We start from the raw sequence: 20701 nt of genomic DNA, 5'->3' as shown, positions 1-20701 counted from the left end.
GTTTATAGATGAGAACTTGCCCAAGTTTTCAGAACTACTAAAAGATAACCAGAATTCAGACTCAAGTCTTTATGATTCTAAAGCTTGTGCTCTTAACCAGTATGTCGTAGAGAGGAGCAACATCATCCTAGAGGACACAAACCCCTCATGGAAAAGGACTGCTCCTCTGCTGCCTGCTTTCTACCTGCAGGCTAGTGCAGAGGGGCAGAGGACTTGGGTGCCGGAGCTTGTCTTCCAGCCTCTGTGACGTGCCTTATGAGCACTGCTACCTTCCCCCTGTGCTGTGCTCAGGGCATCGCTGCCCTTCACTGGAACGCATGTTTTCTCCAGAGTTCGTGGGAAGTACTGTCGCTCAGGACTACACAATTGTGAATCTCTTTTTGACACTTTCTTTTGGATAGTATGTTAGACTGCTTGTACTAGGACATCCAAATTCACGGCTGAAACGAGGAAAATTGCTTTCTTTCATGTAAAAGACCTCAGGGTCTCAGGGCCCAGGTCCTCAGGGCCCAGGTGCTGTCTGTCTCTATTCTTCTGTCCTTGGGGTATCACCTCTGTCAGCATGGTCTGAGGTGGCTCACCACCACAACTACCGTCCAGCCTGGAGGAAAAAACAGACATGGTAAGGTGTGCCCTATACACCACACACTTCAGCTCTTGTGTTGGCCAGAACTTGTTGCAGGGAGGCTGGAGAATATGATCATTTCTACCTATGCTATCAGCCTGGGAAGAGGGGAAAACGGGCTTTGGGGTAGCCACAGGCTCGGCACATCAGGCCTAGTGTTCCTCACTTTTCTGGTTAAAACTTTTAGGTATGCTTTGGCTGTTCTGCATCCATATTACAGCAAGGTTCACTGACCTATTTAAAGAGAAAAGCTGTTATGAAAGAACATGCACTGTACAATCCCGTTAGTGTTTACATGTGCATAGAAGCCTGGAAGAATACCACCAGTGCTTTTAACGCTGGATAAATGGGGACAATTTTTACTTTTTTATGCTTTTCTGTAAGTGGGAACAATTAGTAGAGCTATTTCATTTTGAAAGTGGGGGACCTTGTTTTGATCATATTATATAGAGTGGAATGTTGGATCCTGATCTTTCTTTTGTCTCTGGTAGGTCTGCAAACGTTTGTGAGGAGCCCTCTAGCACAGCTTCCAGGAGATAGTGTCTTTTCTAGGTATAGTAGTCCACTCCTTATCCATGGAGGACACGTTCCACATCCCCCAGTGGATGCCTAAAACCACAGATAGTACCAAACCTTATATATACAGGATGTTCTGTCCTGCATATATACATGCATACCTTTCTCGTTAGTCAACTTCTTCAAGTCTGCCGGAAATGTGGCAGCAGCATCTTCATCAGCAGGTACAGCCTCTCCAGTAATTTCAGTCCAAACCTGCCTGAATCTGTGTAACCAACTCTCACCTGCAATAAATGGCTCGGTGTCACTTGTTTCAGAGGATCCCGGGCTGAAGTCTTAGTATAGGCTCAATGCTTCCTGGTGCAACATGTTGCTGTTAGTCAGAACAGGTTTTCTGTTCATGCCTTTCAGCCACAAATTTAATGTCTTTTCCACCTTAACTAAGCACTAACCACATACTATGGCTATAACTTTTGCAGTTTGAGGTGTGACAGCAAAACTAGCATGAATTTCTTCTTCCTTCACAATTTTATGGATAGAAGATTTGTTCTTACCGTACATTTTACCAACCTCAGCATACGGTTTTTTGTCTTCTGATGTCAAGAACTTTCACCTTTTCACTTAACGAAAGCACTTTACGGCTTCTGTTTGGCGTGTCCGAATTGCCAGCATCACTACTCTTGCGCTTTGGGGCCATCACTCAGTAAAATAACGGGGACTTGAACACAAGCACTGTGGTACTGCGACAGTCCATCTGATAATCAGCATGGCTGCTACGTGACTAACAGGTAGCATCACAGTGTGGATACACTGGACAAAGGGATGGTTCACGTCTTGGGCAGGACAGAGAAGGATGGCATGAACGGCATGCAATTTAAAACTTAGGAATTGTTTATTTCTGGAATTTTCCGTTTAATATTTTTGGACCATGGTTTACTGTGGATAACTGAGACCGTGGAAAACGAGGGACTACTGTGCATGTCTTCACTGGGTTCTCAGTTGTCAACAGATAATCTCCCAAGCCCGAGAGACTACTTACGTCCAGCCTCAGCAGGGAGCAGTTGTGGCCCACCAGGCCCAGATGGAGAGAGCCATCTTGGATGTCAAGTTAACAAAGCCCTAATGCTCACTGAGGGAAGGTCCCCGGCACCACTGACATCTGTGTTAGGCCTGGATGAGCCTTTGGTACTTACTCACCAAGACCTTTATGTTCCACGCTTTTCTCTGAACAGCAAGCATATTGAGTATTCCTTTTATCCTCTCATACTTTTTAAATTTTATAGCTCACTCAAATTATAAGTAGTTGATAAGAGTTTTATAAACCTCAATTTATTCTTCCTCTTCCTTCAGTAGAAATGAGCACATCTAGCACCTCAGTCTTTAAATGCCATTTACCATTAGAAGGAGCCAGAGTTCTTTGGGGAAGTGGCTGCTTGCAAGGGCAAGGAAAGTACAAGATGAGCTTGTAACATCTGATAGTGCCAGAAAAATAAGCAACTGCTCAAAGGGTGATGGGAACATGTCGAGAGGACATAGAAATAGAAGCCATCTTGAAAGGACTCCTATTGGCCAAACCTGGAGCAGTTTGAGCATCCAACTAATTAATAGTAATGGTTTTTAACCCACTGAGTAAAATAGGAATCCAGGGATCCATATTGATTATAAATAAATGAATAAATTGATGGATAATGGACTTTTACATAATGTAGAGGCATCATTCCATAAAGTACAAGGAGAAAAAGTTATTTGATCAGTTGAGAAGCTTGACAGACACCACAATAATCAAATGACCAAACTCTGCTACATCTAATGGGACAAGGTGAAATCATGTGCCACCTGATAGGATACAGTGAGACAAATGCAACATTGCTGTCATAGTCCTGCCAAAGAAGAATAACCTTACCTATTCATCAGGAAAATACCCAAACCCAAATTGAGGGACACTACAAAATAACTGGCCTGTAATCTTCCAAAGTATCAAGGTCATGAAAATCAGGAAAAGACTGAGGAACTGTTTCAGAATGAAAGAAACTAAAAAAATACAACTAAATACAACCTACGACTCTAGACTTGATTCTTTTGCCATAAGGACAATTTTGGAACAGTTGAAAATATGAATGGGCTTTGAGGATTAGATGGTGGTACTGTATCAAAGTTAATTTTCTGATAAGGATGGTTGAACTGTAGTCCTCATTTGTGGAAAATACACATTAAACCATTCAGAGGTGATAGGACAGCATGTCAGCAGCTTTATCTCAAATGGTTTAGAAAACATTCTTTTTTACTATTCTGCGACTTTTATGTCAGAATAAAAAGTTTTTAAGAATTAAGTATATGTATATGGCTATAACATGTCAGCCAAGGTCCTGAGAGAAATTAAAGCCTTAATGACCATGACAGTCTTCAAAAGTAATAACTTACCTTTTATGCATCTAGAATGGAGTTAATTACCCTCAAAGGAGAATTGAGAAAAATAGTCACTTAGATCATTTGTCGGGTTTGCTTATCTCATGGAACTGCATTTGAATAAAGTCAGAAAGAATAAAAATAAACTTCATGAACTAAAAACTCAAGAAATTATCATTGTAACTGCCTTTGAAGTGTTCTGTGTGTCCCTTATTATCTCCCCTCCAGTTAGATAATCACTGTACTGAATTTGTGTTTATCATTCTCATGCTTTTTTTTTTAAATTGTTTGAATATGTCTTATGTCCTTTTATCTTTGGTAAGCTCTTTGTACCAAGGGCTTCATCTTCCTCTTTTGTAACTTTAGTAATTGATATTAGAGCAGTACAGTGTGTATTAGGCACCTGATAGTACTTGGACAAAAAAGTTCTGTGGTCACTAAATGAAGAAAGGCAGTCCATTTTGTAAGCTTATAAAGAGCTTTAAAACATCTATTTGCAGCCACTATTGAACACCATAAAAGGTAAGTCATTTTCATTTGCAGAAGGTACCATTAACATAGTTTGAGCATTGGTGCCCTAAATCTTAAGTATTTAGCATATGAAAGACCATCACAGATGTTAATTTAGATTTTTATATTACTAATATGTGTAATATTTTAAACAGGTCATGTAGATGCATCTTGCTTTTGTTATTCTCTTTTAGTTCTAGTAATGGCAATAAGTCTAGTAAGTTCTGTCACTTGGAATTTTGGACATTACCGTAGATAGTTTGAAATACAAGTTTTTGTAGGCTTTGGATTAAATTTTTTTTTAATCATAACAGAAATCAACCAGACTATTATGAAGTTGTTTCTCAGCCAATTGACTTGATGAAAATCCAACAGAAACTAAAAATGGAAGAATATGATGATGTTAATCTGCTGACTGCTGATTTCCAACTTCTTTTTAACAATGCAAAGGCCTATTATAAGGTAAGAAAGCATATTTGGAAGGTATCCAATTTAATAATTGTCTGGTTTTTTCATATTTATTAATCGGGTAGGTGAATGGTGGTTTCTCATTTGGTGGTGTGAGTTTGCATTTCTTTTATTAGTAAAGAGACTGAACATTCATGTGATTATGAACCATTTTTCTTCTGTCTGCTCAAATCTTTTGCCAATTTCTTTCTTCTGTGGTTTGTCGTTATATTTATTTCTAGAGATTTTTATATGTTCTAGATGCTAATCTTTTTTTTTTTAACGTATCTTCTTCCACTGTGTTGTTTTCACTTTTTATGGGTCTTGAATGAGCTGAAGTTTTTTATTTTAATATGCTAAAATTTATCAGTATATCTGGTGGAACCTGGCTTTTGCTTCTTGTCTTTGCATGCTTATGGAGCCTTGAAAAGTTGAAGTTTATCTTGTCTTACAAATGCCATCAAGATGAACATTGGCTTCAATGTTCTTCTTGCTCATCTGGGTTCCCACTTTTACTCTATTCCTGCTTTTATGAGCATTGCTTACTCCTTATTGGCAACACATGGATGCATTTTTAAAGTCTTATTGGTTTTTTGTTTTTTAATGTTGCATCCAGCATTGGTTTTACTGGAAAGTTTCAGTTAGAGTTCATCCCCACTACAGGAAAAGAAATCGTCAAAGAAGGTATTAAATACTTTTAAAAATAGAAATGATATCAGAACAGTCATTAGTTTCTATCCTGTTGACTTACTCCTTTAAATTGGGTTTTATCCTTTATTTTTTTTTAATTTAAGTATAGTTGGTATACAGTATGATATTAGTTATATTAGTTTCAAGTGTACAATATAGTGACTTGATATCTCCATACCTTATAATGTGATCACCCTATTAGTAATCATCTGTCAATGTGCAAACTTGTCACTGTATTATTGATTATATTCCCCTTCATCTTTTTCACCTATCTTCCTACCCCCTCACCTCTAATAACCATCCCTTTGGTCTCTTTCTATGAGTCTGCTTTTATTTTGCGTATGTGTTAGTTTTGGTCTTTAGATTCCATATATGAATGAAACCACATGGTATTTGTCTTTCTCTGACCTATTTCACTTAGCATAATACTCTCTAGGTCCATCCATGTTGTTGCAAATGGCACCATTTCATTCTCTTTTATGGCTGCGTAATATTCCTGTGTGTGTGTGTGTGTGTGTGTGTGTGTGTGTGTCTACACACTGCGTCTTCTTTATCCATTCATCTATCGATGGATACCTAGGTTGCTTCCATTTCCAGATCTTGGCTATTGTAAATAATGCTGTGGTGAGCAGAGGGGTGCATATATCTTTTTGAATTAGCATTTTCATTTTCTTCAAATAAATACACAGAAGTGGAATTGCTGGGTCGTGTGATAGATCTATTTTTAGCTTTTGAGGAATCTCTATACTGTTTTGCATAGTGGCTGTACCAGGTCTTATCCTTTAAATTGTCTGTCTTAGTAATAATTAGTCTTAACTTAGCAAATCATTTCTTCTGCTTCAGGTCTTTCTGTAATGAGACAGGGCACAAATAAATAAATCAATTTGATTTCAGAATGCCTTTAAAACATATTTATTATTTCAGAAGAGAAATTGAGGCCTATGTATTTTTTAATTAAAGATTTTAAAATTTATAATAGAGTTTTCAAAGTTACGTCTTAGAATACCAGTCTTTGCTCAAACAGGGTGCTTTAAAAGTAGTAAGTGATTTACAATAAAATACTAAAGTGATATTTTTTCCTCTTTTTGCTAATGTACAGCCGGATTCTCCTGAATATAAAGCTGCTTGCAAACTCTGGGATCTGTACCTTCGAACAAGAAATGAGTTTGTTCAGAAAGGAGAAGCAGATGACGAAGATGATGATGAAGATGGGCAAGACAATCAAGGCACAGTGACTGAAGGAGTAAGTATGCAGCTGGAACAGGTGGTAAATGGGCTACTGGGAAGTGGACAAGGCCCCAGTGATTGCCTTTGGGCTGCTGTGGGCAGCTGGGCTTTCTATACATCTATATTAGTAAGTGAGAGAGCAAAGAGGTATACACCCAGAGAACCCCACTGCAATTACAAGAGACCCTAAGACATACTGGACAATGTGTCCCATGTATGCTGGTTTTTATATTAATACATGTTTTCTGCTCAGTTAAGAGAATCTTCATATTATCAAGGATCGATCCAATATTCCTAGATTGAGATATCATGTAAGAATAGGCAGTGTTGTCATTAAAAGTTGGAGAGTCAATAGAATCACCTTAGTTAGGAATACTTTTGTAGGGTTAGACTGAGTACTATTGCTAGAATATGCCAAGTGTGTTCCTGCCTCTGCAATTTTGCAATTGCTCTTACTTCTGCTTAGAACGTGCTTCCTTTAGCTCTTCATGTTACGGGCTCTTTTCATTATTCTGACATCACTTAAAATAATGTCAATTGTGAGAGGACTTACCTGACCAACTTACCTAAATTGTTTGCTCTACACGCCTCCTTTTCTGTCATCACATCACTGTTCTATGGTCTTCAGTTTTTATCACTATATGTGAAATAACTTGTTGATTAGATTACATGTTTACTTTCTGTCTTCCCCAGGTAGAATGGTAGTCCACAAAAGATATCACCTTGTTCACCTATTCCTGGCATCTAGACTGTGTCTGACTTATAGGTACTGACAAATTCTTGCTGAATGAACACACGTGTTTAAAAAGAGGAAAAAGAATAGTAAACATAATTATACCTCTCTTCTGTGGCTAAATAGTAAGACACCCAATGCAGAGCATTGGCCTGTCTTTCCCAAGTTACCTAGATAGGCCTTTTGCTGAAACTTCAACACAGAAGCAGTGGTGGGTGAATTTCTCAAAACATAACTTCTTGGAATCTCAAAATCTAGTTCCTAGGCACCTTATCAATGTCCTTCTAAAAATTAAATGATTGGAATTAGGCAGAAGGCATTAACTAGGGATTCACTGGAATTTTACTCTGATTTTAATGTAGGAGCAACAACTTAACCCATGTTTTCTTGGGCACAACATTCATTATCTACAAAGGACTCAGCCTTATAGGATTCCCAGATTCTAGTCAGAAATGAAAATGCCTATGTTTAGGAGTTACTTGTGTTTATATTGGTAAGAAATTGGAAGGACCTTCCATGTTCATATTTATACCTCCCAAGCTGGTTTCTGGCCCTAAGGTTCTTGTGAAGTGGGGGAATTGTCAAGCTTCTCATTTTTAAATTAAGAAGTGATTTTCTTGGAATTTTCCCAGTTATGGAAATGGGTTGTAGGAATGCATTCACATACCCTGCTCCCTTTGTTACCTGCAACAGATGTTTCCAAAGTAGCTGGTAGGATTGGGAGGAGAGGAATCTTGGCTGTAGAATGTAACTCTTCTTTTTGAAGCTAACTCTGGTACCGTGTTTTAGTCAGGAAGTAAGTGACTTGACCATGGATATTTTAATCTGCTTTCATCAGTGTCATGTGGTTCTAAGCTTACTTACATGGTTGGGGACTCAGGTAATCACATGCCATGTGTTAAATATGTGTTATATGTCTGTTTTTGCCAGACACTGTGCTAGGCACAAGAAATGTTAGTGCTCTCTCTGTGGAGTTAATGTTGGACCTTAATATTGAGACTATACTAAATAAAAAGATCTGTTGAATTAGGACAAAAGTACTATGCTTTAATGATTTAAACCAGAAATAACTGTTAATCTTTATTTTATATACACAAAACATAGTTTGGATTTGAAGTACCATTTAATGTAAACCTTAATTGAGACATCCCATTGCTCACTGCAGAAACTGGCTTCAGGCTCAAACTCTCCCTGGCCAAGTACTCTTTTGAGGCATATACTTTCCCATGTTGAAACAATGACTGAGGGAGGAGGAATAAGCCAACTAGTCTGGAGAGCAGAGTGATGTGCATCAATTGATTTAATTTCCATTCTGTTTTGATAAAACTTGAAATCTGTTTAGATGTGGCAGAGCACCCCATGGTTTAAAGTATGTAGCTTCCACTTTACATATGTGGTTATGCTCCCAGAATACCAAGACTTCAGTAGATGTGAACAGAGATGTAGAAATGACCACGTGTCATGGAGCGTGTTTTCTCTGTCTCAGTTGCTCAGACCCTAACAAAGGTATGCATTTCCACCATATCACACATAAGGCACCTAAACTTCACTGTTACAGTGCTTACTGTGGAATAGAGTTTAGTAAAAGGACCTGATCCAAGGGATTTAGTTACTGAAATATATAAGGAGCCTCATCAGTTTCATATATTTCATTCTGGGAGTAAAACCTCCACATTCAGCATCAGAGCATATCTGTGTTATTTTTAAAACTTAAAATAAATACTGTTTAGAAGTTGCTTTTTTGAGTTAGTTTTAAAATTTTAGAAACTATTTAATATCAGCATTTATTTTTGGATTTCTCTAACAAAGTACTTGTTTCTCCTCTCTCTGCTTCCTCCGAATGCCCTCCTTCCAGTCTTCTCCAGGTTACTTGAAGGAGATCCTGGAGCAGCTTCTTGAAGCCATAGTTATAGCCACAAATCCATCAGGACGACTCATTAGTGAACTTTTTCAGAAACTGCCTTCTAAAGTGGTAAGTGATACAACTAAAGACAGGTGAATTAAAGTGTGTGTTTGTTTTTTTAAGTACTCCAGATATTTTATTCTTAGTAAATACACTAGTGTTACTGGAAGGCGTGGAGATAGCCAAGAGATCCTTCTTGTGGTCTCAGCAGCAGGAACATAGTTTCTGTCATTTTATTTGACCAAGAAGCTTTGGTTTTTTAAAAATTTTGTGTTTTTGTTTTTTTGGTAATTCTTTTTGTTTGTTTTGATTTTTATTGTCATACAGTACACATAAGATTACCATTTAACCACTTGAAGTGTACAGTTCAGTGGTGGTGGGTACATTGGTATTATTGTGCAGCCATTGCTACCATCCATCTTCAGAACTGTTCATCTTCCTCAACTGAAACTCCATACCCAGTAAACAGTAACTCCCCATTCCCCCCAACCCCCAGCCCCTGGCAACCAGCATTCTTTGTTCTCTCTCTCTCTGAATTTAACTATAAGTACTTGATATAAGAGGAATTCTACAATATTTATCCTTTTGTGTCTGGCTTATTTCACTTAACATAATGTGTTCAGGGTCCATCCATGTTGTAGCATGTGTCCAAATTTCCTACCTTTTTAAATTATAAATGATATTCCATTGTATGTATATACCACATTTGTTCATACCACATTTTTATCCACTTATCTGCTGATGGATTTTTGGGTTGTTTCTAAGATGGGTAATTCTTTGTTTTAAAGATTTTTAAATTAAAATATAGCTAACATACAGTATTATATTAGTTTTAGGTATACACCATAGTTATTCAACATTTATATACCTAAAGATTGTAAGACGGGTAATTCTTAAATGATTAAACAAGCACCTAAACTAAACATTTTATTTATAAAAGCAATACAGTCTCTTTGCTCAGTAGATAGAATGACAGAAAGCTAAATGAGTGCTTCCTCTCTTAGTTCTCCTTGATCACCTGGTGATGCAGGAGAAGCGAGAGAGACCTAATAGGTACTCTTCTACCCCAAAGAAGAAGAGGTTTTCTAGACAAGTGAGGCTCTTTGAAAGTGTCAGGACCCCTTGTGTCTTCACACTCATGTTAGCCTGTGGAACTATAAAATTTTCCACTTTTAAAAGTACTCTGGAGCCGGCCCGGTGGCTCAGGTGGTTGGAATGCTGTGCTCCTAATGCTCTTAACGCTGAGGTTGCCAGTTCAATTCCCACAAGGGCCAATAAGCTGTGCCCTCTATAGCTAAGATTGTGAACAACATCTCTCCCTGGAGCTGGGCTGCCATGAGCAGCCAGAGGTTGGCATACGCTGCTGTGTGCTGCCGTGGGCTACCATGTGCTGTCAGGAGTGGCAGGTGGCCAGTGTGAGTGGCAGGTGGCCAGTGTGAGTGGCTGGCAGCCAGCGAGAGCTGTCGTGAACCACTGTGAGCAGACGACTAGCAACTTACTGCGTCAGCGGGGAGGTGGGGGGTGGGGGCGTAAGGCTCATAACACCAGCATGGGCCAGGGAGCTGTGTCCTACACAACTAGACTGAGAAACAACGGCTTGAACCGGAGTGGGGGGTCAGAGGCAGAAGAAGGGGGGAGAAAAGTACTCTAGCACTTAACGCCATTGTGGTCGTTTACTTTTGTATCTACCGCCTTTCCTAGTCCCTGAATTTCTTAAGGACAAAGACTATTCCGTATTTTCTTTTATGTCCCTCCCATGTAGTTGGAACCCAGCATGTCATAGGTGTTCAAGAAGTGTTTGTTGACTGAAGAATAGCATGCAGTACCCCCAGCAGTCGTCAACAAGACTAGTTATTTAAAAGGTGTGTCTTGACCAGTTGTAGGACAGTTATGACTAAAGGTATAAAGCATCTAGAACCACTGCTATCCTAAGTATGGGTCTAATCAGAAAAATATATTGGACATATGTTTAAAATTTTAAGAGGAAGATAGTAGGACGATTCCTCAAAAAATTAAACATAGAATTATCATATTTGCCAGCAGTTCCACTTTGGGCGTATACCCAAAATAAGTGAAAACGGGGTTTCAAAGAGATATTTGTACACCCATGTTCATAGCAGTATTATTCACAATAACTGAAACATGGAAGCAGCCAAAGTGTCCCTCAACAGATGAATGGATAAATAAGATGTGTTATGTACGTATGGTAGAGTATTAGTCAGCCTTATTTTTACGTTGTTTTTTTCATGGTTTATTTCCATATTGATATCCTTATGTTAAAAAAGAAGTGAATGCTATTGTAAAGTTTCAGTTATACAATATGAGTAAGTTCTAGAGATCTGCTATATGTACACTGTGCTTATAGTTAACAATACCATGGTGTACACTTAAAAATTTGTTTCGAGAGTAGATCTCATGTTAAGTGTAATATCCCAATTAAAAAATAAAAATAAGAGCCTGGGAACACAGAGGACATTGAGGCATGGGGACGTGTCACAGAGATACAGTTGTCATTTCCAGGGGTTCACATTACAAACTTTTTTTTGCCGCGGGGGTGGAATATTGAGGAACAGTGTGTTTTTCCAGGACCCATCAGCTCCATGTCAAGTTGTTGTTTTTCAGTCCAGTTTTGTGGAGGGCGCAACTCAGCTCTAAGTCAAGTCATTTTTTTCAATCTGGTTGTGGAGAATGCGCAGCTCACTGGCCCATGTGGGACTCGAACCGGTGACCTTGGTGTTATGAGCACTGTGCTCTCACCACGGAGCCAGCCGGCTGCTCAGCTCCAAGCTCAAGCTGTTGTTTCTCGCTGGTCCATGTGGGACTTGAACCGGTGACCTTGGTGTTATGAGCACCGCACTCTAACCACTGAGCCAACTGGCTGCTCGCCAGCAGCTCAGCTCCAAGCTCAGGCCAAGATCAAGCTGTTGTTTTCAATCTAGTTGTAGAGGGCGCAGCTCACTGGCCCATGTGGGAATCGAACCGGCAACCTTGTTGTTAAGAGCTCACTCTAACCAACTGAGCCGTCCTGCTGCCCACAAAACATTTTTTTAAACTTTGTATCATTATGGTATAGATACAGTATGCCCACACCACTGGAGACTATGGAAAAGAATGAGGAAGTTCTCTTCATACTGATATGGAAAGGTCCCCACAATATTTTTAGAAAATAACAAGGTGCAGTGAGAAAACACCAGCAATTGATAAAAGTGGTTAGGATTGAGAGAGATAAGTGGGCAGATTGTGTTAAAGGTTGAGGTGAGACTTTATATATTCTTTTGATTTTGGAACCGTGTGAAATTTTACCAATCAAAAGAAAAGAAATGTTTTTGAAGGATTGCATGGAAATAAGAATATAACAAATGCATATCCTCCATTATTTATTTATTTTTAATGGTAAGTGGAAGGTGTTAAAGAACCAGGTACATGACACATTTACTCATTAGTCAGCCCCAGTTGCCATAACAAAATACCACAGATTGGGTGGCTTAAACAGCAGAAAGGTATTTCTCACGATTCTAAAGGTTGTAAAGTCCAAGATCAAGGTGCCAGCTGATTTGGTTCTTGGTGAGGGCTCTCTTCCTATTCAGCCTTTAAAAGAATGAAAGTCTGACACATGTTACAATAAGATTGAACCCTGAACACAATATGGTAAGTGAAATAAGCCAGACAAAATACTTATCGTATGACTCCTTTAAAAGGAGGTACTTACAGTAGCCAAATTCATAGAAACAGAAAGTAGAATTGCAGTTTCCAGGGACTGGCAGGAGAGGGAAAGTGGAGAGTGATTGTTTAGTGGGTAGGGAGGTTCAGTTTGGGAAGATAAAAAGTTCTGGAGATGGATGATGGTGACAGTTGCACAATACTGTGAATGTGTTTAGTACCATTGAACTGTACATTTAAAATAGTTAAATGGTAAATCTTATGTATTTTTAAGCACAGTACAAAAATTACGAGAAAAGTGTACAATCTTTATTCAAGGATTATTCTTACTCTGCAGGAGGTCAAGCCACCAAGGATGATTTAGAGCTACAAAACATTAATATCTGGTTCCCCCATTCTGGGAGGGCTTTTGGAGACACCATGCAGCAGGATGGTTGGGGAAAGTAGATCCCATTGGTCCCTCAGGGTGTGACAATTTGAAGGACAAAGACTGAGACCTGGAGAAGAGGGCAGTTTTTACCTTTTCTTTATAAATCCTTCCCAAGCAGACTGGCTAAGTAGGAGAGGTGGATTGGAAATACATGGGCCAACAGCATGGATTACGTTGTATCCCAGCCTGGGTGGCTTTGCCATAATTTGTCTTCTAAACTGTTTCTCAGAAGTAGAATTGGTGAAGAAAGGGGCCAGACAAGGGCTTTGATCCAAGCAAAGAAAGAAGTAAGATTAACAAAAGAAAAGTAAGGTTAAGAAAATAGAGGTAAGCTGAGGGATCAGGTAAGGTGAAGCATCACTGAGATCATTTTTTCAGCCTAGTAATTGAGTAAAAGCTGCGGTCTTCTGCTTTTTGTTGTTTGGGCTCCAAGATTTGAACAGGTAAGAAGAGCCTGGGGAATACAGTGACTTCCCTCGACAGACATCTCTCCCACCTGAGAAAACCATCTTTTGATTTTTAGTCGACTTTAATTATTTTCTCCCAAGAACAAAACCTCATGGCAGTGCATGCACTCTGGGCTTTGTGAAACCTTTCAAGGACATTCCTCTAACATGTTTAACTTCTTTTCTTGTGATAAGTCAGTATTTGATAAGAAAACAAATTCCTTCTAATTTGTTTCGTTTATTTAATGTCATTTAATTTAAAATATGTTTTATTTGAAAAAAATTATTTGACTGAAGTAAGTAGAAGCATTAAGTTAAACATGAAACTAACAAATCTTGTAATCTGGTTTCTTGTAGATCATTAAGAATTTTTTATAAAATAGGATATAATTGTGTTATTTAAATTGCAGAATTAAAAGAGCTTATAATAAGGCCTTCAAAAACATTGCCCTACTTCATATCCAGTCATGGATATCTTGGGATTTTAAATTTAAGTTGTGCAAGTCTGTGAATGTAGAATTTTTTTAAATATTAAGTGGTGGTATATTACTTATGTAATGATAATATTATCAAATGCTAACTGTAACCTCCTACAACATGCTTGGGTATTTCAAGCTTGTTAAAATCAAATTGTTTCTGCTTTAAATATAACAGTATGCTGTACAGCTGTGTCTTTTGTTTTGAATCTTAAAATGTTGCTCAGTTGATTGATTGTCAGTGTATTTCTTTGTTTTCTTGTTAGCTGGTTATTTTCACTTACTTGGCATGCCTGGGTTTGTGTCTTCCAGCAATATCCAGACTATTATGCAATAATTAAGGAACCTATAGATCTCAAGACCATTGCCCAGAGGATACAGGTATGAAGATGACCATATGTAACCATATGTGATTTAAGGTAGATTGGCCTATAGTCTTTCCTACAGGCTTTTAGAAAAGAGAGAAGTCACTGAAAGCGCTTATTAGCAATATAATGTAGGCAAATGAGAGTGATGTTACTGGTTATAGCTTTTGAAGAGGTAGCATAGTATCCCTGTTGCATTTTTTTCTGTAGGGAGTAAAGCATATTTTTATTGGCATATTAGATCTTGCTCTTAGGACAAAAAAAGCATTGGTCATGGACATTTTTAATTGTGAAAAATACATTGACAATAAAAGCTTTGTTGTTTATTTTTATCTGCTCCAAATACTTTTAGGATATTTCAGCATAAACGTTATCTACAACACATGTTACAGTATAAGGTCAGTGAATATAGAGACTGTTCTCTCTGAGTGCCCCCTCCCTGTATCTCCAGAAGTTATAGGCACCTGGAATTGCTAGGTGCCTCCTTTGTTTTGTGTGCTTTATATGTATTAGCCAATTAATTCTTACAGCAACTCCATGAGGTAGATAGTATTATTCCCATTTTAGAGATGAGAAAACTGAAGCACAGAGATGGTAAGTCACTTGTCCAAGTCATCAACTAGTAAGGAGAAGAGTTAGGATTTGAATCCAGACAGTCCTGCTCCAGAGTCTGTGCTCTTAACCCCTACGCTGTTATTTCCTCTCAGGAAATATTGAGTGACTGAGATTTAAAATTGGATGATCAGAGGTTAAGGAAGATGTAGGGAAAATGAGCTAAATTATACTAGAAGTCTACTTTTTAGGGTTTGGACTGACATGGGCTATTTTCCTAGCTCTACTTCTTACTAGCTATGTCACTTTGGTCATGCGACCTGCCTGCTTCCTCTGCTGTACATTGAGGGTAGTATTACTGCTTCACAGAGTTGTAGAGGTCAATTTATATGAAGTATCTATGTATAATGTATATGAGGTATCTCCCAGCGCACCTGTGGGATGTGACCTTGGTCAGCATAAGTTACTGACCCCCCACCCCCAAGGTGAGAAGGATGTGGGGCTCCTAGTAGATAAAGCAAAAAGGAAAACTTAATGTGTTATATAGTCTCATTGAGAAGTGAGACTGAAAGCACAATGGTTTGCCATGAGGGAGAAACTTCCTTTGCTTTAAATTCTAAGAGAGTAGTAATTACATTGAATGTTATAATACAGATTCCCTCAGGCATCACCTGGGTTTTTCAGGCAGCCCAATAGCTGCTACTGGGAATGACTGAGTCTCCTAGAATCTAAATCTCTGTTGTTCCTACATCTGTCTAGGGGAAGGTGTTCTTATAATACTGAAAATCAAATCATATCTTTAAACACTCCTACCTCAGCCCCAATCTTCTCTCTCTGACCTCTCACCTTATCTTGTCCTTTTTTCTTTTCAAAAGGCCCACAGGTACCTCCTTTCACCATCACCCTAATCAAGATCCTTGTCCTGCTACGTCCAAATTAACGTAATAGTCTTCCCTCCCTCTCTGATGAAAGGCTTTCAAGTCCTTTCTGCGTATTGCTTTCTGACCCTAGCTTTCTTCCTGCTATACTACTGCCCAGAGACTTGTCACTTGTTCTCTAAATGCATTCTGAAGCAAGTCACAGTTCCTTGTACCAGTTCAACAATAACCAACTCTGACTAATTTAAGCAGAAGGAGAATCTGTGAAAAGGGTATTGGATAGCTCGTGGAATCATTGGGAAGGAAGGTGGGAGTACTAGCCATAGGAAAATAGGTAGTACTTAGGAACGTGATGGCACAGCTGAAGTCATACACGTTCTCTTTGTGGCGCCATTGCTGTTGCCACTGTGGGTGCTGGACACTCACTGCTCCACTCCTAGACTCTGCTCTCTTGCTGGAGTTAGAAATGCATTCCTTCCTTTTCTTTACTGTTGGCTTTAGTCCCTCAAGACTCAAGCATGAATTATTGCACCTTTCTCTGGCTGCCATGCTGCTGGCAAAACTACCATCTGCCCACTTTCATCCTGTTACCTTCCCTACCACCTGTGCTGGGATTTCCTCCAGATACATAGGGTACTCATGATGGGTATCTCTACATGGCAAATGACCAGCTCCTCTGCTTTGCCTGGCTCTCTGGACTCTGCCTCATTTGTTCCTGTCCTCCCTATGCAGCCTGTGCTTATGGTTTGACCCTTCCCCACCCTCCACTCCCCTTCCTGTGGTTTCCTCAGTCTCTCTAGAACATGTCGGTTCATTTCTGTCTCCTGGTGTACCTTTTGCCTAGAGTTTCTCTTCTTCCTTTCCTTTGTAAATTGAGGCAGTTATGAGTTTCCTGAGATATTTTGGATTGAATAAACTTGAAGATGTGACAGCCCTAACGTGCAGCCTAGTACATAGTAGTTACTCACAAAATGTTACCCTCTGTGCGAGACTGACCTTTTACTTTATTTGAAGTGACCTGTAAAACTAAAGTTTTACTTCACACTATTAAGTCCATCTTAATGAATTAGTATTAATGAAGTGCTTAGAACAGTGCTTGGCACATAAGTAAGCACTATGTGTTTGCTAAATAAAACAACTTTTACCTTATTTGATTTTTTAAAAAACTAAGTTTTTATGGGAATAATGTATCTCTGGTTTTGTTGTTTATCTCAGAAAGTGTTTGTAAACGACCAATATCAATAGTTTATAAAGAGAAAATGATTTTCTATATTGTTCACATGTACTTCCCAATAAAGTCTTGGAACATGGTGACAATTTAAAAATATATGGAGTTCTTTTTTTTTTTTTTAAGATTATACTGATTAACTCTCAATAAGAGGAACTGCTATACTTTGTTGTTTATTATAGAATGGAAGCTACAAGAGTATTCATGCAATGGCCAAAGACATAGATCTCCTAGCAAAAAATGCCAAAACTTATAATGAGCCCGGTTCTCAAGTATTCAAGGTTAGTTCTTTCTGTTGTTTTCATTGGTAAGAGTATGATTTAGAGCTAATAATTTTTATGTAACAACTTTATTGAGATAAAATTCATGTTTCATACATTTCCCCCAAAGAATACTATTTAATGGCTTTCAGTATATTCACAGAGTTGTGCAGCCATTGGCACCATTAGTTAGCAGTCACTCTCCATTTTGCCCCAACCTCCCCAGCCCTGGACAACCACCAGTCTACTTTCTGTCCCTGTGAATTTGCCAATTCAGGACATTACATATAAATGAAATCATACAATACATGGTCCTTTGTGGCTGTCTTTCACTTAGCGTAATAGTTTCAAGGTATACATGTTGTAGCATGTGTCAGTACTTCATCTTTTCATTGTTGAATAATATTCTATTATATGTACATACCATGTTTTATTTACCCGTTTATCAGTTGCTAGACATTTGGGTGGTTTCCCTTTTGGGCTACTATAAATAATGCCTCTATGAACATTCATGTGTAAGTTTTTATGTGAACATATATTTTCATGGGTTCATACCTAGGCATGGAATTGCTGGGCCACATGATAACTATATATTAACTTTCTTGAGGAACCACCAAATTGTTTTCCAAAGCAGCTGTACCATTTTACATTCCCATTAGCAATGTTGAAGTATAATTTCTTGACATCCTCACCAACACTTTTTTTCCATTTTTGTCTTTGTTTTTATCATTGCCATCCTAGTGGGTGTGAAATAGTATCTCATTGTGGTTTTGATTAGCATTTCCCCCCTAATGATTAGTGACGTTGAACATCTTTTCATGTGCATGTTGGCCAGTCATAATATCTTTTAAAAAATGTCTATTCAGATTCTTAGCCCATTTTTTAATTTATCTGTCTTTTTTGTTGAGTTGTTAGAGTTTTTTATGTAGTCTGGACATTAGACTAAATATATTATTTATAAATATTTTCTCCCATTCTGTGGATTGTCTTTACTTCCGTGACGGTGTCCTTTGGGACACAAACATTTTTAATTTTGGTAAGTCTAGTTTGTCTTTTTTGCCTTTGGTTGTTTGTGCTTTTAGTACCATATCAAGAAAACCATGATCTAATCCAAAGCCTTGAAGATTTACACCTATGTTTTCTTCTAAGAATTTTATAGTTTTAGCTTTTATATTTATGTCTTTGAACCATTTTTAATTTTTGTATACATGAGGTAGGTATGAGGTAGGAATTCACATTCGTTCTCTTTTTACATAGGAATGTTCATTTCTCCCAGTGCCTTATGTTGAAAAGACTATTCTTTCCCCATTGAATTGTCTTGGTATTCTTGTTGAAAATTAGTTGACCCTAGATGTATGGGTCTATTTCTGGATTAAATTCTATTCCATTCGTCTATATTTCTACCTTTACACCAGGTAGACATATAGATTCATTTTCAATTCAATTTTTAGTTAAAATAGATTTAGTTCCTACATTTAAACCTCATAAATATAAAAAAAAATCTGTATAGCATAATATACAATGTAAAATGACTATTTCGTTTCTTTGCAGTTCCCTCCTTGAAGTTTGGTGGCCCTATAATGAATAGTTGCTTGTAGAAAGTTTGGTGTGTTTTTTTTTTGGTTTTTTTTTAAGATTTTATTGGGGAAGGGGAACAGGACATTATTGGGGAACAGTGTGTACTTCCAGGATTTTTTTCCAAGTCAAGTTGTTGTCCTTTCAGTCTTAGTTGAGGAGGGCGCAGCTCAGCTCCAGGTCCAGTTGCTGTTGCTAGTTGCAGGGGGGCGCAGCCCACCATCCCTTGCGGGAATCGAACCTGCAACCTTGTGGTTGAGAGGATGTGGTCCAACCAACTGAGCCATCCGGGAGCTCAGCGGCAGCTCAGCTCAAAGTGCCGTGTTCAATTTTAGTTGCAGGGTGCGCTGCCCACCATCCCTTGCGGAACTTGAGGAATTGAACTGGCAACCTTGTGGTTGAGAGCCCACTGGCCCATGTGGGAATCGAACCGGCAGCCTTCGGAGTTAGGAGCATGGAGCTCTAACCGCCTGAGCCACCGGCCGGCCCCAAAAGTTTTTAGATTAATAATATATCATTGGGAATTTAGCAAAGGATGCTCAGAAAATCTTTTGGAAGTAAGATCATTTAAACTTTCAGAATGCTGATTCACAGTGACTTTTGATAGTTACTTTAACTTTTATCTTTCATCTTTTAAGAAACTTTGAGTGAAAATAAGGAATAAACTATGAAGTCCTTGCACTCTTAGTCCTTGATAGAACATCTTAATATGACATTTTAATAGTATTTTACCAATTGTCGATGCAGTTAGGAATTTTACTTTTTGATCTGATTATTTTCCCTAAACTAAATTATAGACAGAAGGGAAACTTTGGGCTTGATATATTAGTGTGCTTTTAATTTAAGCAAGTAAATTTATGTACATAGTCTTTAATCTTAGAAGTGTATCTTTGTTTCAATTTTTAGGTTAGGGTACACAGGTAGAGTTCATTGTAGTTTCACTATTGTTTTTCCTGTTCATCATTAGATCTTTGTGTGTGATTAATTGTGAATGAGTTAGGAGGCTTTTTAACTTACGTTTAATTATGAAGATGTTTTGGAAGCTTGTAGAAAGGTTAGAGGATACAGCTTTGTGGATAGTGAGCGGAGGGCTACTCCAAATGGAAGGAGTGCTATAGAAAGTGTCCAGTGCAAGATTGAGAGCATTTTAAACTGTCCTTTTTTTCCTATACTTTCTCTAAGCCAAGTAATTTTATCTTGACAGGATGCAAATTCTATTAAAAAAATATTTTATATGAAAAAGGCAGAAATTGAACATCATGAAATGGCTAAGTCAAGCCTTCGAATAAGGTAGGTTAAAAAAAATGTCTAAAATCCTTGTGCTTTTTATTATTTGCTGGATTTTCTAGCTAGTGGAATCAATACAGTGGAAAACAAGATGCATTTCAAGATTATATTTACAGTTGATAATGTGATTCTAAAGAGAGTAGGGATAACGCTTACCTCGCACCTTTATTGCATCTGAAAGCCTTCATTTAAAAAGAAGCAAATTTTAGCACTTAGCACCAGTATATGCTTTTATTGCTTTATATGTTATATGTACATATATATGTTTGTATTTGTATGTAATTTATGTTATACATATATATACAATATATAACATGTAGGTTTACGATATTTGTATGTTATATATAGGTATATATGTTTATATTTACATAATTTAGCCAGGTGTCCAAAGATCTAGTCTCATCTTGGCTTTTGCTTGTGCCGGGACTAATATTTGAACAAATAATACTTCCACGATTCTCTTCCTCCTATCTGAAATGGAAAGATT

General features: G+C 38.0%; 1 protein-coding gene across 24 annotated transcripts in view; it reads left to right on the top strand.

Annotated features, from left to right (window-relative positions):
* The window catches only part of PBRM1 (polybromo 1), a 105401-nt gene that overhangs the window by 9577 nt on the left and 75123 nt on the right, over window positions 1–20701 (top strand). For all 24 annotated transcript variants that reach the window (XM_074313083.2, XM_019724301.3, XM_074313082.2 and 21 more), the window contains 6 exons: window positions 4372–4519; window positions 6294–6437; window positions 9010–9126; window positions 14382–14450; window positions 17275–17373; window positions 20132–20217. In XM_074313083.2, coding sequence (XP_074169184.1) covers window positions 4372–4519; window positions 6294–6437; window positions 9010–9126; window positions 14382–14450; window positions 17275–17373; window positions 20132–20217 — 663 coding nt within the window. The remainder of the gene's footprint in view (window positions 1–4371; window positions 4520–6293; window positions 6438–9009; window positions 9127–14381; window positions 14451–17274; window positions 17374–20131; window positions 20218–20701) is intronic.

Source organism: Rhinolophus sinicus, chromosome 5 (assembly GCF_057876585.1).
Source record: "Rhinolophus sinicus isolate RSI-liver-muscle chromosome 5, RSI-T2T, whole genome shotgun sequence".
In the NCBI taxonomy this organism is placed as follows: domain Eukaryota; kingdom Metazoa; phylum Chordata; class Mammalia; order Chiroptera; family Rhinolophidae; genus Rhinolophus; species Rhinolophus sinicus.
Note: the sequence above shows the minus strand (reverse complement) of the source record. Positions and strands in the feature narration are given on the sequence as shown.